Below are 18373 nucleotides of genomic sequence, written 5' to 3'. Positions count from 1 at the left end.
CCTCCCACTCTAGGATGAACCAGTGAATTTGAGAATTCAAAGGAAAAGGAAACCAACAACTATTTCACGCCCAAAATGCACGATTACTAGAAATTAAATTCTTCAGTCACAAGCCAAAACTTAAGTCCCAACAAATCTCTCCCTTAAGAGAGGAGGAGTTATGCCCATACACAATGTATTAGTTTGCAGAGGCAAGTATACTTTTCCAATCCAAGTGCTGGATGTCAAGAGAAATAGTCAACCACAAGTGCAAATCCCAGAAGCAGAATGTAACCCGAGAGCATTCCTTGAACATATCAGTATGCACTTTGCGATAAAAATGATACTGATAACGAAATTGGAACAGCAATGGTGTCAGCAACTTTAACTGTAAATTACTTAAGATTAAATTCCATGTCTAAACACATTACTTTGAAAACAAAACGCATGTTCAAACCAAAATATCTAGATAATACCAATTAAACTCATTCACGAATGATGGGATAAAACGATATGACAACGAACAAGGTTTCGCAAATTAGGCTTGGTAGTCTCAATCGCCGCCTGCCTTATTGTAGACATAAGTAAGCCCACACTTACCACAGTAGTGCCTATCAAAATGATTCGCCATGAAAGTACCAGCACCGCACTCCGCGTTCGGGCACTCCTTCCTCAGCCTCTGCACCTTTCCGGAATCATCCACCTTGTAGAACTGGAGAACAGCGAGCTTCACCTTCTTCTTCTTGTGCTTGATCTTCTTCGGCTTGGTGTAGGTCTTCTTCTTGCGCTTCTTCGCGCCTCCACGGAGTCGGAGGACTAGGTGGAGGGTGGACTCCTTCTGGATGTTGTAGTCCGCAAGCGTGCGGCCATCCTCGAGCTGTTTCCCGGCGAAGATGAGACGTTGCTGGTCCGGGGGGATGCCTTCCTTATCCTGGATCTTGGCCTTAACGTTGTCGATGGTATCGGAGGATTCTACCTCCAAGGTTATGGTCTTGCCCGTAAGGGTCTTCACGAAAATCTGCATCTTCGCGGCGGAGGGGCTGCAAAGACTAGGGTTTGTGAGAAGAGGAATGAGATTGATCGCTATGGGAAACAGCTGGTTAAATAGATTAGGGTTTGCAGGGAGATACTTTTGGGCCTGTTTGTTATTGGGTGTTTAAAACGCTTACCGGCCATTAAAAACCACGCTTTTAACAATTTTGGGCTCAATACGGACCTTTTACTCCCAACCGAAAACGCGATCTACAATTGAATTTATGGACTTGGATTTAATGATAAGAAGGTAAATTAGAAAGTCATTTCTTGAAATTTATCATAATTATAAATATTTTTTTATTATAAATATTTTAACAAATAATTCTATAATGAGTTGTCATAAGGAGGTATTTATTAGGGTATTTATAATTTAAATGAAGTATTTATAATATTTCAAACAATAAAAATATATTTGTAATTATTACAAATCTCATGAGAACCCGTTGTAATTTACCCATGATGATAACATACTTTCCTAACCAAAACCGTACAATTGGATTTGAATTCATGATTTTTAAAGCTATTATTAGTAATTTTTTAATTTATTTGAATAACTATAAATTCAAATTATTTCAAATGCTTTAATTCTAAATTTAAATTATATTTTTTTAGTATTGATGGATTTCATATTTTTTAATATAGTCATTGATAATATTTTCTTCAAACTAGGTTTACTCCGAATATAAATTATTCAGGTTAAATGCAATTTGTTCTCTTGTGATATGTGAAATAAGTAAATATCCTCATATAAAAAAAAATAGCAAATTACCCTATACTTTTGCTATTTTATTTTTCACAAAAATATTTTGCTCATTTATCATATCACATGGGGTAAATTGCATTTTTCTGTCCATCCAAAATGCCGTAAAAAGAATTTAATTTCAATTGGTAATCTATTCCTACATTTATAGAGCAATGATTAAGAGCATGTCCCGATTATTTTCTTCTAATGATCCTAATTTTTTTTTCTTAGTCCAATACAAATTTATCAATCCAAACGCAATATAAAAAAAATTTAATTTTAGTTTGTAATATGTTCTTGAGTTTATATTGATACCTCCTTAATTATTTTTTGTAAAGCCAAAGCTACTAACAACTTAGGAGAAATAATAAAACAAAATGCTATTGATCTAAAATAAGATTGTGTTAAAGCAATGATTTTTCTTTATCATTAATATTTACATCAAAAATTTAAATAAATTTTTAATCAGACTTTAAAATAAATTAGCTAATAATTGCGTTCCAAATTAAAGTACATATGAAGTTTGGAGTTTACATATGTTCAACATGCCAAATTCCCTATTAACACGTACTAAATGTGGGTCTTGTGCATTTTTTATGAGCTAAGACAGGATAATCACCCTTGACGAACAAACAACGTCCACATTATGGCCCAAGGGGTCATTACTAGTGTAACATAATTTCACTTGATATGTAACACTCGATTTTCAAACTAATGAATGTTTTTTGCATCTAATAAAATATTACATACACTAAGCTGTTATATCCACTAAACAAATATTCTTACTTATTATATTGGTACTAAACTTGACTTGTTTGCTATTGTTGGTGTGCATGGATTTGTGGTCTATCCATTTTATTTTGTATTCGAGTCGAAACATGTCTGTCTGGGCCTCGACGAACTCGTAATGTCGGATTATGCAGAAGTTCAAAATAGACGGGATCCTAATGCTCCTTCCCCTGTAAAGGTTCAAACCTCCCTTGATCAGTCTTTTTATATGCTCGAGTACTATAATATGAAAGAACAAAATTTGAAAACTCACCCCAAAATATCAAAATGCCTGTATGGCGTGGGAACAAAGAGTTCCATAATTTTCTCATTTGCCACACGAACACTTATGCTGCTTTAATTTTATTATGTAAGTATGGAATCCCCAATCGACTAAACTTAATGTTAGCACCGAGACAAATTGTTGGATATAATTAAACTTCTGCACTATGTAGTATACTATTACCTCACCTTGTCGAGCATCAAATAATGTAAAAGCATAATCAACTCATTGTTGATTGTCATTCATCATCCGATGACAATATGTTGTGAGCTCCAAAAATATTATACTGAAAGGGAGAACATTACTTGTACAATCATCATTATGGGTAGGCTTCTAGCATTCTTTAGCACTCCATTTATATACTCAAGCATATTTGTTGTTACGAAACTTGTTCACCAACCACCATCATGGGATAACGTCCACTGGGTCTTGTTAATCCTTCCCAGTCAATTGTATGCTTCTCCATTCAATCCTCTAATTTCTTTCATTATTCGGTCAAACTTACGAGCACTCACTTCTGCATCAGCCCATCTGGCTCCCTTTAGCACTCCATTTATACAAAAGCATATTTGTTATTATGAACTTGTTCGCCAACTACCATTATGGGATAACATCTACTGGGATCTTGTTAATCTTTCCCAGCCAATTGTATGTTTTTTCATTCAATCCTTTAATTTCTTTTATTATTCGGTCAAACTTACGATCACTCACCTCTGTACCTACCCTCCAGCAAAGAACCTTCAATTGAATGTTGTTGAACTTCTTGTTAAAGTATTAACACACGTGCCGTAAATAAAACTTATGAACCCCATGTGGAAACTTGAATGCCAGAACAAAATTAATAGCATTGATCAACCTATTGTGTCTGTCTAAAATTATATGACAATAAATATATTTTTAAAAAGAAAAAAGTGTATTCGAGTCGTGGCGGTTGTCCACAACTCAATTTTTTTTATTTTTTTTCTCAAGTCGTATATTTGTAATATTTTTATTATAATATTTTTTTAAAAAATTATATTTCTATTATAATTTTTTTTAATAATATAAAAGTAAATAAGCCGGAACTACTCATTCTAATACAATTTCTCATTCTAGTGAAGTAGGAACGGTGAACTTGTGAAACGGAGGAAGGTGGCTGTCCTGCCCCAATGGGAAACGGCGGAGGAAGGTTACGGCGGTTGAATCGTTGTGTTATGCTGCTTACTGATACAGACTTCCAAAAATTTCGATCTCATTATGTTGATGTTGGTCGACAACTGGAACAGAAGCACCTCCAGTTTCTCAATAAGCAGCAAATACTCCTACGCCGCCGCTTCTTCTCCAGCTCCACCAGAACCGCCGAATCTCAACCCCAACTTTCTCCGGACATAATCAACATCATGGAACGAAAATTGAACGCTATAGAAACCCGACATGCGCATCTTCAGGTTGTTCTCAACCAGGTGATTTACCACATACCTCTTAATATGCACTTCTTTTATCTGTTCGAAGAAATTCCTCTGTATCAAAAGTCGTTGGTGTTCTTTTTTCTTTTTTTCCCTCCAAAGACAGCCCGACGCCTTGCCGGATGAATATTCCACGGCTAACAAAGAGCTGAAGAAGCTCCGACATACAATTGATCTGATGACTGAGCTGAGAAAGAAACACTCGGTAATTTTATTCATTTCTTTCATTCACTATGGACTGGATTACATGAATCATGTTCCTGCTTTTGGCAGGAGATTGATGGCCTAAAACTGCTTATCGCCGAGACCCAAGATGACAAAGACATGTACCAAATGGCTTCCGAGGAACTGGGACAGGCATCTGACGAAGAGAAGCGCCTGCGCTACATGTTGCTCAAGTCCTTGTTACCTAAGGATGATGCAGATGAACGTGATTGCATCTTGGAAGTCAGAGCAGGTGATGAATGCCACAGTGTCCTAGTCTTCTTTTACTTTTGCCTGCTTTTGCAGCTTTTTATACAGTTCCTTTGTGTTTCTCTGACATTTTGTTCCAGGAAGTGGAGGGGAAGAGGCTTCTTTGTTTGCAATGGACATTTTCAAAATGTAGGTAACTCTTTATACATTGTGGGACAACCTTAACAGTTTGGGCTCAGATTTTTCTACGGGAAGTCTTGTGTTCAAACCTTGATCTGTGAGTCCAAAAAAAATTCATCTTTCAGTTGTTGCTTTTCGTATTTTTTTTATCACTTTGACATTCAATTACACCAGGTATGAGAAATACTCGCTGAAAAAAGGTTGGAACTTTGAGATTCTGGATGTGGCAGAGTCTGACCTTAAAGGATACAAGGTCAGTGGGTGGGTAATTGCGTTCTTATGTTCCTTTTCTTAATTTAATGTTCTTCTTTCTGATACATATGGCTCGAAACTGGACTTTCTCTCCTTTATATGCTGTGTCCTCTCCCATTGTGTTGCATACTCTGGGACCTTCTACCTTTGGCTTATAGTATAGTTCTTACAAATGTTTATGTCTTTCCAGGAAGCTAGCGCTGCAATCTCTGGTGCAGATGTTTTTGGAAAACTGAAATTTGAGAGTGGAATTCACAGGGTGCAGGTTTGGCATCAACATATATTTGCATTTTGATTTCTTTCTATTCCGTATTCTCACAGATTTCTGTAAATATGCTTCTTCTGTAGCGAGTGCCTGTGACAGAAAAAGCTGGACGAGTACACACCAGTGCTGTGTCTGTTGTTATTCTTCCTCAGGCAGATCAGGTCCAAATTCATCTGTTTTTATGTTCTGTGATTTCTTATGACTAAAGCATTAGAAGAAAGAAAAGTGGCTGTTTGACATTTGATTTTTTGTTCATTTTATTCATTGATCCTAATTTGTGGTTGAATCAAGATTCATAGAATGAACAACAAGTTACATGAAGTTTTTGAAGTTTCTGCAGGTAGATGTACATTTAAGGAATGAAGACCTGAAAATTGATACATACAGATCTGGTGGTTCAGGTGGTCAGCACGCAAATACCACTAACAGTGCAGTGAGGGTTACTCATATACCGACGGGATTGACAGTTGCCATACAGGATGAACGTTCCCAACATCAGGCAAGAAAGTCTACTTTTGCAATTCCGATATCTACCTTAATCCAGGAGTTGGACTTAATATACCCTATTGCATGAGAAGAGACTTTTCATCTTCCAGTTCTATGAATGTGCGGTCTGTTTGGATCTTTTGCTTTACAGTACATATTCACCAGTTGCATTGTATCTGACATGGAGGTTTTTCAATCATTATTCCATGGTTTCATAACTCAACTAATTTAATTTATTGTTGTGTGCTTAGGGATGGCATTATTACTGAGCATTTTTGTTAGGCATCAATCAATTATAACAATTTAAAAGTATAAGAAGTTGAAGCAAGTGATTGATCTGCTCATCAATGTAACTTCCAAGTTCAGGAGCAAGTTACTGAAATTTTTTTTTCTTAAGCTTCTTTATCAACTGGTCTGATCAATTAAGATCACCATTTCTAATTGTTTTTTTTTTTTTTTTCCAATTTTTAATCAGAATGGATTTCATTTTATATCAGTTTCGAGCAGCAAATTCATACTATATAATATGCAGTGCATGTTTATGTTCTATTTTGCATATACAGCCTATTCTCAGTTCTAGTTGAGTATGAAATTCCTTATGTCCTATTTACTGCATGGCAATACGAAAATAGGTACACCGGAAATTCTGTGATTTGTATGGAGTGACTTCAAAATTAGTAAATCATTTATGTCTGTTTCTTGGTTGCAATATAAGTGCTTCCTGGTAAGCACGATCACTACTTGAGATTTCAGGTGCTACAGCTTATTCTCAGTTCTAGTTGAGTATGAAACTCTTATGTCCTATTTACTGCATTGAAGTACGAAAATAGGTACACCGGGAATTCTTTAAATTTTGTATGGAGTGACTTCAAAATTAGTAAGTCATTTACATCTGTTTCTTGGTTGCGATATAAGTGTTTCTGTTATTGAGATCTCAGGTGCTGCCAGAATTGCTTCTTGTTTTCTTGATGCCTCGGTCTCATTTCCTTAATGTTTATTGTTTTGCCAGAACAAGGCCAAAGCACTAAAAGTCTTGTGTGCAAAGTTATATGAGATGGAAAGGAGTAGGGCTGATGCAAGTCGTTCAAGACTTAGAGCAGAGCAGGTATGATTGATTGAAGGTTATTGATTGTCTTATTGTCTTATTGCACCAAATTACAATAGTTTGTCCTGCATTGAATCAGATTGGTAGCGGGGACAGATCAGAACGCATCCGTACTTATAATTTTCCTCAAGGTCGTGTTACTGATCACCGTGTTGGCATCACTAGCCATTCAATAGATGGTGTAATGGAGGGAGAGCATCTGGACATGTTTGTTAATGCTCTTATCTTGCAGCAAGAAATGGATGCAATTGCATCTTTCACATCTGGACAGTGATTAACATTGTCTCTCTGCTTTTCGCCCCGTATTGTTCTTCAGGCCGGTGCTAGAGGAAGTTGCACCATGATAAATTGATTTATATGAAAGCTACTCAGTCTTGTCTGATCTTGAAATTCTTGTAAGATTGTGGATGCTGTTTTATGATATTTCATCTACAACAGACAGTTTGAACGGATATTCATGGTATGTACTTTCATCTATTTAGATTTTAGTGTGACCATCACCTGTTTCTTGATGTGAGATGGTTTTGTTCTGTGCCGGCTAGAGAGTTCTTATATACAGTAAATGGGATTTAAAATTTGTGTGCTTCTTATAGGTCTGGGATGCTCAGTTCCGCATTCATATGTGCCTCCAGTGATAGCAGCTTAGTGATTTCTTTTCTTCTCCTCCAAAGGATGCCCCCTTATCCAGCAACTGTAACTGACCAGATGCATATTTGGTTTGTTTAGCTTTTTTGTCAACTCTTCCAAGCCTAAATGTGATTAGTGACAACAGAAAATTTCTAGTTTATGGGGTTTCAGAAGAAATCAACAAGTAGAAAGTTATCTGGGGAAGAAAGGAAGCATAATTAAATTGAGGTCCTTAAGGAAAAACAAGACAGATTTTCCTATTTCACATTTTTTTTTGGGTTCCAAAAAATACAACTGCTGTGAGATCAAACTATCATGCTGCCACTTTTGATCCTTTGGGCATGCTTTCTGTTAGTAAAAGAATTATAAGCATAGTTTCGACTGAGCTCGTTTTTTCTTGTTCTGAGCGGGTAAAGGGCTTGGACATGATTCTCATGGATTTTCATTAAGTCAGAATGACATCTAAGTCACTGAGAGTCCATTCAGCCACTTGTTCCTGATCACTGACAAAAATTTCAGTTCCCACGTCAATAGAGGTCCATATTCTTCTTGCAGGAGGGCTACCTGGATCCTGAAATTGGAATAACTTGAAGATGTAATGTTTTGCTCCTGTAAATGTAAAAGAAAATTATAGAGAAGGTTGTGGATTGCTGCTTACCTGGTAGAAATAAAGTCTACTGGAAAGCCCTCCAACATCGAGCTCCCAGGTTCTGCCATTTCCAATCCAACCATCTCCCTGATTGGTAGGGTAGCCGTACTCCCCCCATATTGGATGAGGAAGCAACTGCAGCAACTCTTGTGCTTGTGGGTTACTGTACGGATCACAAGTGCTGTATGGCTTCTCCAGGTGCTGGGCATTGCCTGGGGCACAGTAATAGTGATATGCTCCATAAGGGAAGTGTGCGGCGTCGGTCCTCAGTATTTTGGTGTTGTTGGGAGTGATGTGGTACGGGGGGCAGTTGCCAATATTTGTGGGGCTGCACCAGGCAGGAGTTTCTGGGTTGACAATCATCTCAGAGTATCTGGTTACATCAGTTAGCACGTCTCCGTCACAACGGGCGCCATTGTTTTTCCAGCAGCTCCCAATGTCAATCAAGTAAAACTGGCTCTTCGGGCCTCCGCCCTGCTTGATATCCAAGCTCAATCTTACCTTAAAATTAGGAGACTCTGGAAGCTGCAACAGAATTTCGTTTTTTACACACAACTATTAGCACAATGCCTCCAACTAGAGATGATTGACCCGGGGTTACAAACAAAAAAGAAAAATAACATGAGCCATCCGTAAGGAAATTATGAAGAAATGGAGGGTTTTAGCTTAACTTTGATATGCAAGTGGAGCAAAGATTAGATGAAGAGGGTGTTTGGGTAAAGTTTATTTAAAACATCTTATAAGCTTCAAACTATCAAATCTTATTATAAAAATAAATTCATAAAGTGTAAGAATAAAATAAAATTATGAAACTCGTTAAGGAATAATGCGACATAAACGACAAGCAAACTGTCCACCACCTAATTGCGGTTGGTTCCAACAAACATTTGGTGCTGAATTAATCTCGGTTTATAGAATAGAAAAGCATATATGTCACGCAATCTAAAAGGAGTTGTTAAGAGTCAATTCGGACCAGTTAATAACTTCAATCATTAATGCACTACCTTGTCTGCAAAGTAGTTTTGGACAAACAAGGACGTAAACCCACCACACAAAACCTCTCAGAGTCAGTAAGAGAGAACCTACAGCTACAGATGTGAACATAACATGGTGTGAATTGGTCGAAAATATTACACTTACTGTTTTTAGCATTCCCCGAGTGTCATAGTGGTAGCCGCCGGAATATCCTTTGGTTGCATCAGCTCTCAGGTACAACATGAGCCACGGGTACTTTGTTGAGGTCCTTAGTTTATGAGCAAACACCCAACCCCCAGACCCAACTTTTTTCTCCCATACCACCTCAAAATAAGAAACCGTACTTCCAGCTGTGGAGTTCAAATCATAGCTGCCATTAAACCCACCCCTCATAATTCCATTCCCATCTAGAGCTGTAGGCTGATGTTGGAGGATGGGCTGATTCATACATCCACTTCCAAAACATGGAAATCTGCCTGGTTTGAAAGGTGGTGCCTTTTTACCATTCTCAGGACAGAGACCAGAATTGGTGTCGTAGTTGCCATTTTTCAACATCACCATCCAAAATTGCCACGGTTTAGGGGTGTCTGAAATTTCACAGAGTGAGCCAAGATACAGCTCCTTCTCCACGGCGTAAAGGTCTGGATTGTTTAAAGCATTTGGACTCACACCCGGAAATGACACCCCAACACCAAGTTTGTTGTCAGCTTCTGTGACTTTGTGGATTAGAGAACCATCTACAAAAACATCATAATCTCAGGACAAGACCAAATTTCCGGAGAAATGAAAGACAAGTAGGGAAAAATCAAGAAACCAATGTCAACTTATCTACATGGGAGGGGAGAATGTGCAATATATTATACTCTCTTGTCTGGTAAAAAGAACAAACTAAAAGGAGAGGAAATAAAGACGAGACCAAGTGCGCTCTATATATCGGTAATAAAAACTGAAGTCGGTGTCAAAGTTTTCTTGGCTTACTTGAAAGATCGAAGCAATCGGCAGCCCTGGGGCTGCCCATGTCCGGGGCTTCTTGGCCAACTTCGTTGCAGAAGTTCCATGCTTCAAATGCCACTCTCAGCCCATCTCTCCGCATTCCTGGATCCCCCACAGCTGAGGTCTCATTGGCAGAGGAAACTCCGGGGAGCACTAACCAATTTGCCGTCACAAGAAGTGGGAGAATGGTGCTGTACATTACACGCTGCCCCATTCTCCTTGCTGGGCTTCAAAGTTGAAACAAACACTAGCAATAACTTCCAAGGAGTGAGAGTATATAAAAGATTCTCAAGTGTCGCTCAGCTTGCAGAGGTTGTTTCTGCCGACCCACTGTGATGTATGATGTATCCGTGTGTTTCTGTCGCCAACTCTTCAACGGCCCCATTATGTAACAGGACCTTTCACTTTTGCTTTTTGACGCATTTGGCTGCAGGCGTATAAAAAATCCCCCCCTCTTTGGTTCTTTTCATTTTGGTTAAATACGCTATGCACCCTGACCGACTATGTATAAAGTAGCATTCACCCCTAAATTAATAAAACTGTAATGCTTATCCTCCTTACAGTCACTGCCTTTAGGCCATGAATAAATATATTTTAATATTTTGTATATTATATTATTATCAAATTGTTGTTTAAGTAAAGAAATATTTTTAATGAAGGTATGATAAATAAAGAATTTAAATTAAAAGAAAAGTAATAAATTAATATAACAACTCATGTACACTTTTATAGAAATAAATTGACAATACTTTTAGGAAAATACTTTTATAAAATAAATTGACAACTCATACATTAAAGTCTTTTGAGTTCTCATTCACTACTTAACTTTTCTATGTTTTTGAACTACTTAACTTACTAATTATGTTTTACTTTATAATAATTGAGATGTATTTTTCTCAAACTTTTAATTGAATTTAAGATGCAAAATAATGAAAAAGAAAAAAGAAAAACCCTTTGTACTACAAATATACGTAATATAAGGGCAATTTTGTTCAAATATTTAGTCCTAGAGAGATAAGTAGGGATAGTTGCGATTTTGGTTCTCAAACAAAGCTACTTGTGCAATTTTGATTTTTAAATAAGGCAGAATATCACTTTTGGTCCCACTAGATAGGGGCATTCTCACTTTTGGTCCCGCGCTTTACGTGGTTAACACATGTAGTCCCAAAACCCTAAATTTTTAACACTTTTAGTCTCGCGCCGTTAAAACTAACGGAAACGGCACGTGACAAGTCACGGGCCGTTAGTCAGCTGCTATGGTCCATTGAGGTCAACTGGTAAGTCATTTCAAACTTTAGGCAAAACACGTTCTTCTCTCCTTTTCCCCAAATCCACAAAACAAAATCCCTAAATCCCTAAATCCCTAATCCCCCAAATCCACGAAACAATCATCCCAGTGAAGAATGGCACCAAGTTCTCGTTGATTTGGAGCAAAGAGTGTCGGAAGAAGATGAGCTTGAGGCACCAAGTTCTCGTTAATTTTCCAGACCCTAAGTACGACAAATACGGTTAGTAAACTTGCAAACTCTTTTTACGATTTCAACGATATCCTAATGAAGCACAATCTGGTGATCCATGGGCTGATGAAATATGTTGGAGGATTAGGGATTTTAAGTAGTCTTGTGCATTTATTTGCTGAGCACAATCTGGTGATTACGTGAAATAGTCTGTTCTGTTGGGGAAAAGGGAATCTCTGTTGCTCATTGCTTTTTGTTCATCACTTTTCCTTTGATGCATTTTGGACAATATCATTCATCCAGATTGTTTGGGATTGCAATGCTGCTGCTGCACTTTTTCTTATATCATTTTGGACAATTTTGGACAATTTTGGACAAATATCATTCATCCTTTGCTGCTGCACTTTTCCTTATAAAGCTCTACTAGTAGGGATTGCAATGCACGTAATGTTACTATCATTCATTCTGCTTTCTGTTGCACTTTTCCTTATAAAGCTCTCTCTTTTTTATATATTTTTTAGGGAATGAACCCTTTATCACTATCATTATGTATCATGGGGGTTCAATTATTCGTAGCCCTAAACCTGAATATGTGGGTGGGACTAAAAGTAAGTTTGACTTTGTGGATGTATTTAAATTACTGTGGAGTACTTGAACAAACTTGGTGAGAAATTGGGTTACATGGGACCTAAACAGTTTTACAGACTATACATGAACAAATTTATATAACTCAAGTATCAAACTGAGATTATCAAATTTATTGAAGCATACAGTCCCCAAAACAGAATTTTTACGTTGTATCTGGAGTGCGTAGAAACCCCAAATAGTCAGCTTGGTTCCTCAAACCCAATTGTTGAACCCCAAATGCAAACAAATTTTCAAAAAGGGAAGGGGGTAGTAGTGGATGATGAGAATGATTCTGAATTGAATGAAGTAGAATGGGATGAGGTTTGCAGACTAGTGGATATGTATGCAGATGATAATGAGGGGGAGGGTAATGGGGCAGGTGATTATGATGAGATTGGGGTAAGTGATGATGATCATGGGGTAAGTGAAGGGGAAAGGGATGATGAGAGTGATAGTTTAGAGGACTCTAAGTATGATGGGGAGGGTGATGATTCAAATGGTTGTGGGGATGAGGAAAGTGGTCAGGAGTAGGTTGAATCATCTGACAAAGAGGATATAACATCAAGTGATGATGTATGCTCAAGTGGAGATGATTTTGACTCTGTTGTTGGTTCTGATGAGGAGAAAAAAGAACCTCATCATGTTTTCAATTCTGGAAATAAATATGGTCCTCACTTTGAAATTGGGATGGTATTTAGTAATAAAACAGAACTGAGAGAGGCAATCCACAATCATGCTGTGTGTACAAAGAGGAGTTTGAAAATATTCAAAAATGATAAAAGAAGAGTTTATGTTAAGTGTCTAGGGGATGGGTGTCAATGGATAATGCATGTCCTTAAATTTGGGGAAGATAGTACATTCCAAATCAAACAGTATAACCCAACGCATAAATGTGCTAGATCATTTAATGTGAATAGCAAATGGTTGTCAACCAAATATGAAGATGCTTTCAGAACAGATTCTAAAAGGAATGTGAAGGGGTTTAGAAAGGATGTGACTAAAGCACTTAGGTGTCATGTATCAAGAAACCAAGCATACAGAGCAAAGAAAAAAGCAATTGACAAAATTGAAGGTAAAGCTGAAGATCAATTTGATTGTTTGTGGGATTATGCATCAAAATTAAGAAGCAGTAATCCTGGGTCCAGAATGATGATGGTAATGACAGATGGGGATGATGGGCAGAGAAAATTTTCTAAATTCTATGTGTGCTTTGATGCTTTGGGCAAAGGTTTTTATCTGATTGTAGACATGTGATAGGGGTAGATGGGTGTCATCTAAAGGGCCCCTATGGAGGTGCTTTGCTAACTGCAATTTCTATTGACCCAAACAATAATTTGTACCCTTTGGCTTATGCTGTGGTTTCTGGAGAAACTAGGGAATCATGACAATGGTTCTTTGAATTGTTAAAGGATGATTTGCATATTGTGAGGGATGACACATACACTTTTATTAGTGAGAAACAAAAAGGGTTGATTCCTGCATTTGAAAGTGTGTTTCCTGGGCAGATAATAGATTCTGTGTTAGGCACTTGCATGGCAACATGAAAATTGCTGGATTTAGAGGGTTAGCTTTTAAAAAAGCATTGTGGAGTGCTGCAAAGGCTACAACAGTGAGTGGATTTTATTTCAGAATGGAGGAATTTGCTAAACTAGATCCTAAATTGGTTGAATGGCTGAGTGACAAGCCTCCAACACATTGGAGGATTGAATTTTGTCACAATGACAAACTTAAGTGCAGCACTGGATGCAACTAAAAAGAAGAAGAAGAAAATAGCTAAGAAGGCAAAATGAGATGCATTGGCAATAACTTTTTTGGCTTGTATAGCAACATATTTTTGATGACTTGTTGGCAGCCATTTTTTGTTTGTATAGCATCAGGTTTTTTGCTTGTATTGGTAAGGAAAATTTGTGAAGTTTCAAGGAACAAAATATTGCTAGGTATTGTAAGAAGAGTTTTGTCACTTTTGTCAAAACCAGTGCATTTGAGTATATTTCTTGTTTTTTTGCAATTTAATTTATTGCTTTTGTGCAATTTAGTTTGCATTTTTATTACTTTTATCCTTACACATTTAAACACAACATAAACTATAATTACTTGTAAAAAGGGCATATCCATTAGTCATTTTACACATAATTGACCATTACTAAAAGGTTATCTAGTAATATATAAGAACATTAAATAATGCATAATAACTTAATTGTTCAAGCTACCAACATACATAACAACAGCAAAAAAAATCCAACTATTACAGAAATCAAAATTTGATTTCTTCGACGTAATTTTTGAATTTCTTCTTCTTGCAAATTCAATCGGCGCAACAAACCGTGAATTATTACGGTAGCTCTTACGCACATTGGTGGATCAAACCACATAAAAAATCCGCATCCACCTCTACCTCTCCTCGAAGAACAAGTATAAAACCTTCTACCTGGGTTGTCATTTGTCCACGAGGTCCTCAAATGAGCAGCTTTCTGACAATAGCATTCAATATTTGAAGAATTTTGAGATGTTTGTGACATCTTTTGGCCTATGAAAAAAAGATGAGAATGTAGTGTGGTGTTTGTGGATTTGTTTGGATATATATATAGCAAAAAAATGTGTCTTTGGCGCCATTATTTCCCTCCAAACACTGTACACAAGCATTGCAGTCTGTTTTCAGCGCCAATCTTGCGACAGACTAACGGCACGTGACAGTCACGTGCCATTTCCGTAAGTTTTTAATGGCGCGGGACTAAAAGTGTTAAAAAATTAGGATTTTGGGACTACAAGTGTTGAGCACCTAAAGCGCGGGACCAAAAGTGAGAAAGGCCCTATCTAGTGGGACCAAAAGTGAGTTTTGCCTTTAAATAATTTGAGATTGCACTTTGGTCCTCAAACTGTTATCATTTTAACGTTTTTAGTCATTCTGTCAATAAAATCGTTAAGATTAATACAAGTTTCATTTGAAGGGGGAAAGATAGTCATTTACCTTCCATTTTGTGGTATTTTCCAAAGTTTTGTCCAATGCACTCGCTTCTCCCATTTTTCTTTTAAGTTTCAAGAGAGAGGAAAATCAAAAATAAATTTAAGCAATAAATTTTTTATACAATCATAATCATAAATGTAACTTCTCTTTTATTTATTTTGTCCTTCTTTCTGATTTTTCCTAATATATGGATAAAATAAATATGTAAAAGCCAATATTATAAAGACAATAAAATAAATATGATAAAACTAATATTTTTTGTTACACATATATTGCACATATCACATTATAAACAAAATAAGTTCTTTATAATATTTTGTTGAGATTATTTAGAAAATTTATTGCCTAAATTTATTTATTTTTATTTTTTCTCTCTTGAAATTTGAAAAAAAATGGGAAACATTTGTGTATTGGATCAATGCTTGAAAAAATACCACAAATGGGATGCAAATGGCTATTTTTCCCTTTAAATAAAACTTTCATTAACTTTAACGATTTTATTAATGGAATGACTAAAAACATCGAAAAAACAACAATTTCAAGACCAAAACTGTAACCTCAAATTATTTTAGGACCAAAACTGCATAAGTGGCTTCGCTCGACCAAAATTGTATTTATCCTTAGGTAAGTGTTACACTTAGTTTAGGAAAGTGAATGCTACCTCAAGCTTTTTTTGTAATTTTTTTTTTTATGACAAAAGTGAATAAGTAGGGTGGCACCGAATAAACCCGTTAACAGAAATTGCATAATGGGCTTTGTTTGTTGGCCAAGATTTTATAGCCGACTTATTATTGTCAAGATATATATCGACTAAGATTCAACTTATTATTGTCAAGAACCAAGGCTTAGGTACGAATCAATACGAATTTTATTATAGCTGACTCATTGATGCAAAGATGTCGATAAAGTTCTTCTGCTGACTTATTGTTTCCAAGAATTAAAGCCACAATGTAATCAACACATATTATAATATAAATTAGGGTAAATTACATTTATTATTCGAACTACGCCTGATTTTACACTTTGCTGTAGATTTTTTTTTTGATCAATTTACCATCTCAACTTTATGAAATTTACACTTTACCAAAATATAAAAACAATTATAGTTTAAATGAAAAAATATAAAGACCCTATAATTTACCTCTATCAAATGTCTTGACAAAGCCCATATAAAAATTAATACACATGTTAAAATATATATATAGCCCTATCAAATATCTTAACAAAAATTCCATCTTATGTCGTGAATATGGCAAAGTTCCAACTTCAACTTTGGTCTTGTTCATTAATAGGATTTAGTAAAAAAAACCTAAAGGCATTGAATTTTTTATTTGAAATTTAATTGCAGCAGCTCATACATAAGAAAATATTACAATATAAGCATTAGGTTATTTTTCTGAAATATTCACTAAACAAATGACTAAAAGGTTAAATAAAAAAAAAAGAAAAGAAAAGCCAAATCCTTTTACCATTCCTTCATCTTCACTTTTCATTCCTTTTTAGTCCATTTTTATATGCTCCTTAACACCTTTAAATTAAGTACATTAATTTATTAAGTTTGGCTTAATTAATTAATTGGATCAATTAATTAGTTTTGGGGCTTAAATTTATTTAATTAGATTAAATAAATCTTTGAAATTTATTGGATTAAAATTAATTTAATTAATTATTGTCCAATAAATTTTGATTGGGCTTGATTTAATTTGATTATATCAAGCCCGGTGCATACTTGAAGTTCAAGTCCATTCGAAGGGAGGTTGGAGCAAATTAAGAAGGAGTTGAACCCCCTCACCATGTGAACATGATGGAGTGGTTATTTCATTATGGTTGAAGGTTATATGCATGTGTGTATATAGGTTGCCTTACAGGCAAGCTTGGTAGTTATTGAATTTTGAATTCAATTGTATGTAATATACAAAGCTACACACTTATCCAACATAACCTATCATATAAGCCACGAAAATTTGCTCCCATTTATCTATCAAAATATTTTCTTTTTTGTTCTATAATGAATTTGATTCAAGTTAGAACATAAAACAATTCAAAAGCACTAAAAAATAGTATTTGTTTGGAGTTGTTTTTCTTCTTGTTCTTTGTTCTATCTAGCAATAGAAAAAGAACTACATCATTGCATAGTGTGGTGTGGATAAATTAGAGGAATTTCTAATTTGAATCCTAAAATGAACGAAAGAGGAACGAAAAGGGAAACAACGCACGTTGCTGCTCATTTAAAGAAACAAAAGGTAAAGTTTCATGTTATATTTTTATACCTTTTGTTTCATCCTATAGCACCGAACGCCTGAAAATTTCAAAGGGAACACTCCTTTGAACCATTTTAATTTTTTTTTTATTTCACGCTTCCTCCGCATTCCCAGGCCATACCGATTTCTTTCAAATATGAAAAGCATAACAAACTTGTGACACGTAGATAATGGTTGATGGCGTCCAATCATCATCCAACTTATCTAATCAATCGAATAGGCGTATCCTTTGGTTGAAATGATATGTCTATTGGGTGAAACCCTTTAGATGAAATGGTGTGTCCATTTGAATGAAATAATATGTTCTTTGGGTTAAATGATGTGTTCATTCGAATGAAATGTTATAACCTTTCAAAGGCATCTTGTCTAATTGGATATGTCCGTTTGATGATACCTTTCCAACTTCTATAAATAAGTTCCCCTATTCACTTCATTATCATCTATTCATTTATATAATTTTAAGCAATAAAAATATTTTTGCAAGTATAGTTTTAGTAAGAGAATTCTAAATATTTTTGGGTTCGTTGTTCTCAAAGTTCGTAGTGCTACTATTTTGAGATTTTAAGTCGTTGCATCGTGAGAGACATATTGCCATTTCCGTTAGCACTAAAGCTAGGCAATAATTGTCTTAAAGATAAAGAGTCTAACTCTTATTTCGAATTCATAATACACAACTCCAGTATATCCCATATTTTCCGCACCAAGTTTAAGACAATTATTCACGATTGTGTATTATAAAGTCTTTGAATTGGTGACTGCTACTTCAGTTTCTGTGGTTGTCCAACCTATTGTAGTACAATCATTTACTACCCAAGAGTAGAGACAAGAGATATTCTCCGACGACGACTTTAAGTGATGGCATCAA

General features: G+C 35.8%; 3 protein-coding genes across 6 annotated transcripts; 1 reads left to right on the top strand and 2 right to left on the bottom strand.

Annotated features, from left to right (window-relative positions):
- LOC105165183 (ubiquitin-40S ribosomal protein S27a) lies at positions 321-1080 on the bottom strand. The gene has a single exon (XM_011084104.2). The coding sequence runs from the start codon at positions 1001-1003 to the stop codon at positions 533-535; it is 471 nt and encodes a 156-aa protein (XP_011082406.1). The 5' UTR covers positions 1004-1080; the 3' UTR covers positions 321-532.
- LOC105165180 (peptide chain release factor 1) lies at positions 3889-7546 on the top strand. Of its 4 annotated transcripts, none has more exons than XM_020694863.1 (10): positions 3889-4234; positions 4359-4457; positions 4526-4709; positions 4807-4855; positions 5021-5099; positions 5289-5363; positions 5447-5524; positions 5704-5862; positions 6859-6954; positions 7034-7546. In XM_020694863.1, the coding sequence occupies exons 1-10, from the start codon at positions 3956-3958 to the stop codon at positions 7226-7228; spliced, it is 1293 nt and encodes a 430-aa protein (XP_020550522.1). In that variant the 5' UTR covers positions 3889-3955; the 3' UTR covers positions 7229-7546. The 4 variants fall into 4 exon arrangements, with proteins under 4 accessions (XP_020550522.1, XP_020550521.1, XP_020550524.1 ...); XM_020694862.1 differs by having other exon boundaries at positions 3889-4249; XM_020694865.1 differs by having other exon boundaries at positions 4076-4234; positions 4355-4457.
- LOC105165182 lies at positions 7819-10709 on the bottom strand. The gene is made up of 4 exons (XM_011084103.2): positions 10184-10709; positions 9371-9942; positions 8240-8755; positions 7819-8152 (listed from the first exon to the last, which is right to left on the bottom strand). Exons 1-4 carry the CDS (start codon positions 10410-10412, stop codon positions 8027-8029), a joined length of 1443 nt encoding a protein of 480 aa, XP_011082405.1. The 5' UTR covers positions 10413-10709; the 3' UTR covers positions 7819-8026.

The sequence above is a fragment of the Sesamum indicum genome, linkage group LG6 (genome assembly GCF_000512975.1).
Source record: "Sesamum indicum cultivar Zhongzhi No. 13 linkage group LG6, S_indicum_v1.0, whole genome shotgun sequence".
Classification (NCBI taxonomy): domain Eukaryota; kingdom Viridiplantae; phylum Streptophyta; class Magnoliopsida; order Lamiales; family Pedaliaceae; genus Sesamum; species Sesamum indicum.
The sequence above is the reverse complement of the archived record's forward strand: the minus strand, read 5'-3'. Positions and strand labels throughout refer to the sequence as shown.

What these genes read in the sequence shown, in the direction of transcription:
- LOC105165183 (XM_011084104.2), bottom strand. Translation starts at nt 1,003, where the DNA reads ATGCAGATTTTCGTGAAGACCCTTACGGGCAAGACCATAACCTTGGAG.
- LOC105165180 (XM_020694862.1), top strand. Translation starts at nt 3,956, where the DNA reads ATGGGAAACGGCGGAGGAAGGTTACGGCGGTTGAATCGTTGTGTTATG. An exon ending in GCAATGGACATTTTCAAAAT is followed by an intron (nt 4,856 to 5,020) that starts GTAGGTAACTCT and finishes CAATTACACCAG; the next exon opens with GTATGAGAAATACTCGCTGA. An exon ending in CTGACCTTAAAGGATACAAG is followed by an intron (nt 5,100 to 5,288) that starts GTCAGTGGGTGG and finishes ATGTCTTTCCAG; the next exon opens with GAAGCTAGCGCTGCAATCTC.
- LOC105165182 (XM_011084103.2), bottom strand. Translation starts at nt 10,412, where the DNA reads ATGGGGCAGCGTGTAATGTACAGCACCATTCTCCCACTTCTTGTGACG. An exon ending in CGATTGCTTCGATCTTTCAA is followed by an intron (nt 9,943 to 10,183) that starts GTAAGCCAAGAA and finishes ATGTTTTTGTAG; the next exon opens with ATGGTTCTCTAATCCACAAA. An exon ending in GTAGACTTTATTTCTACCAG is followed by an intron (nt 8,153 to 8,239) that starts GTAAGCAGCAAT and finishes TTCCAATTTCAG; the next exon opens with GATCCAGGTAGCCCTCCTGC.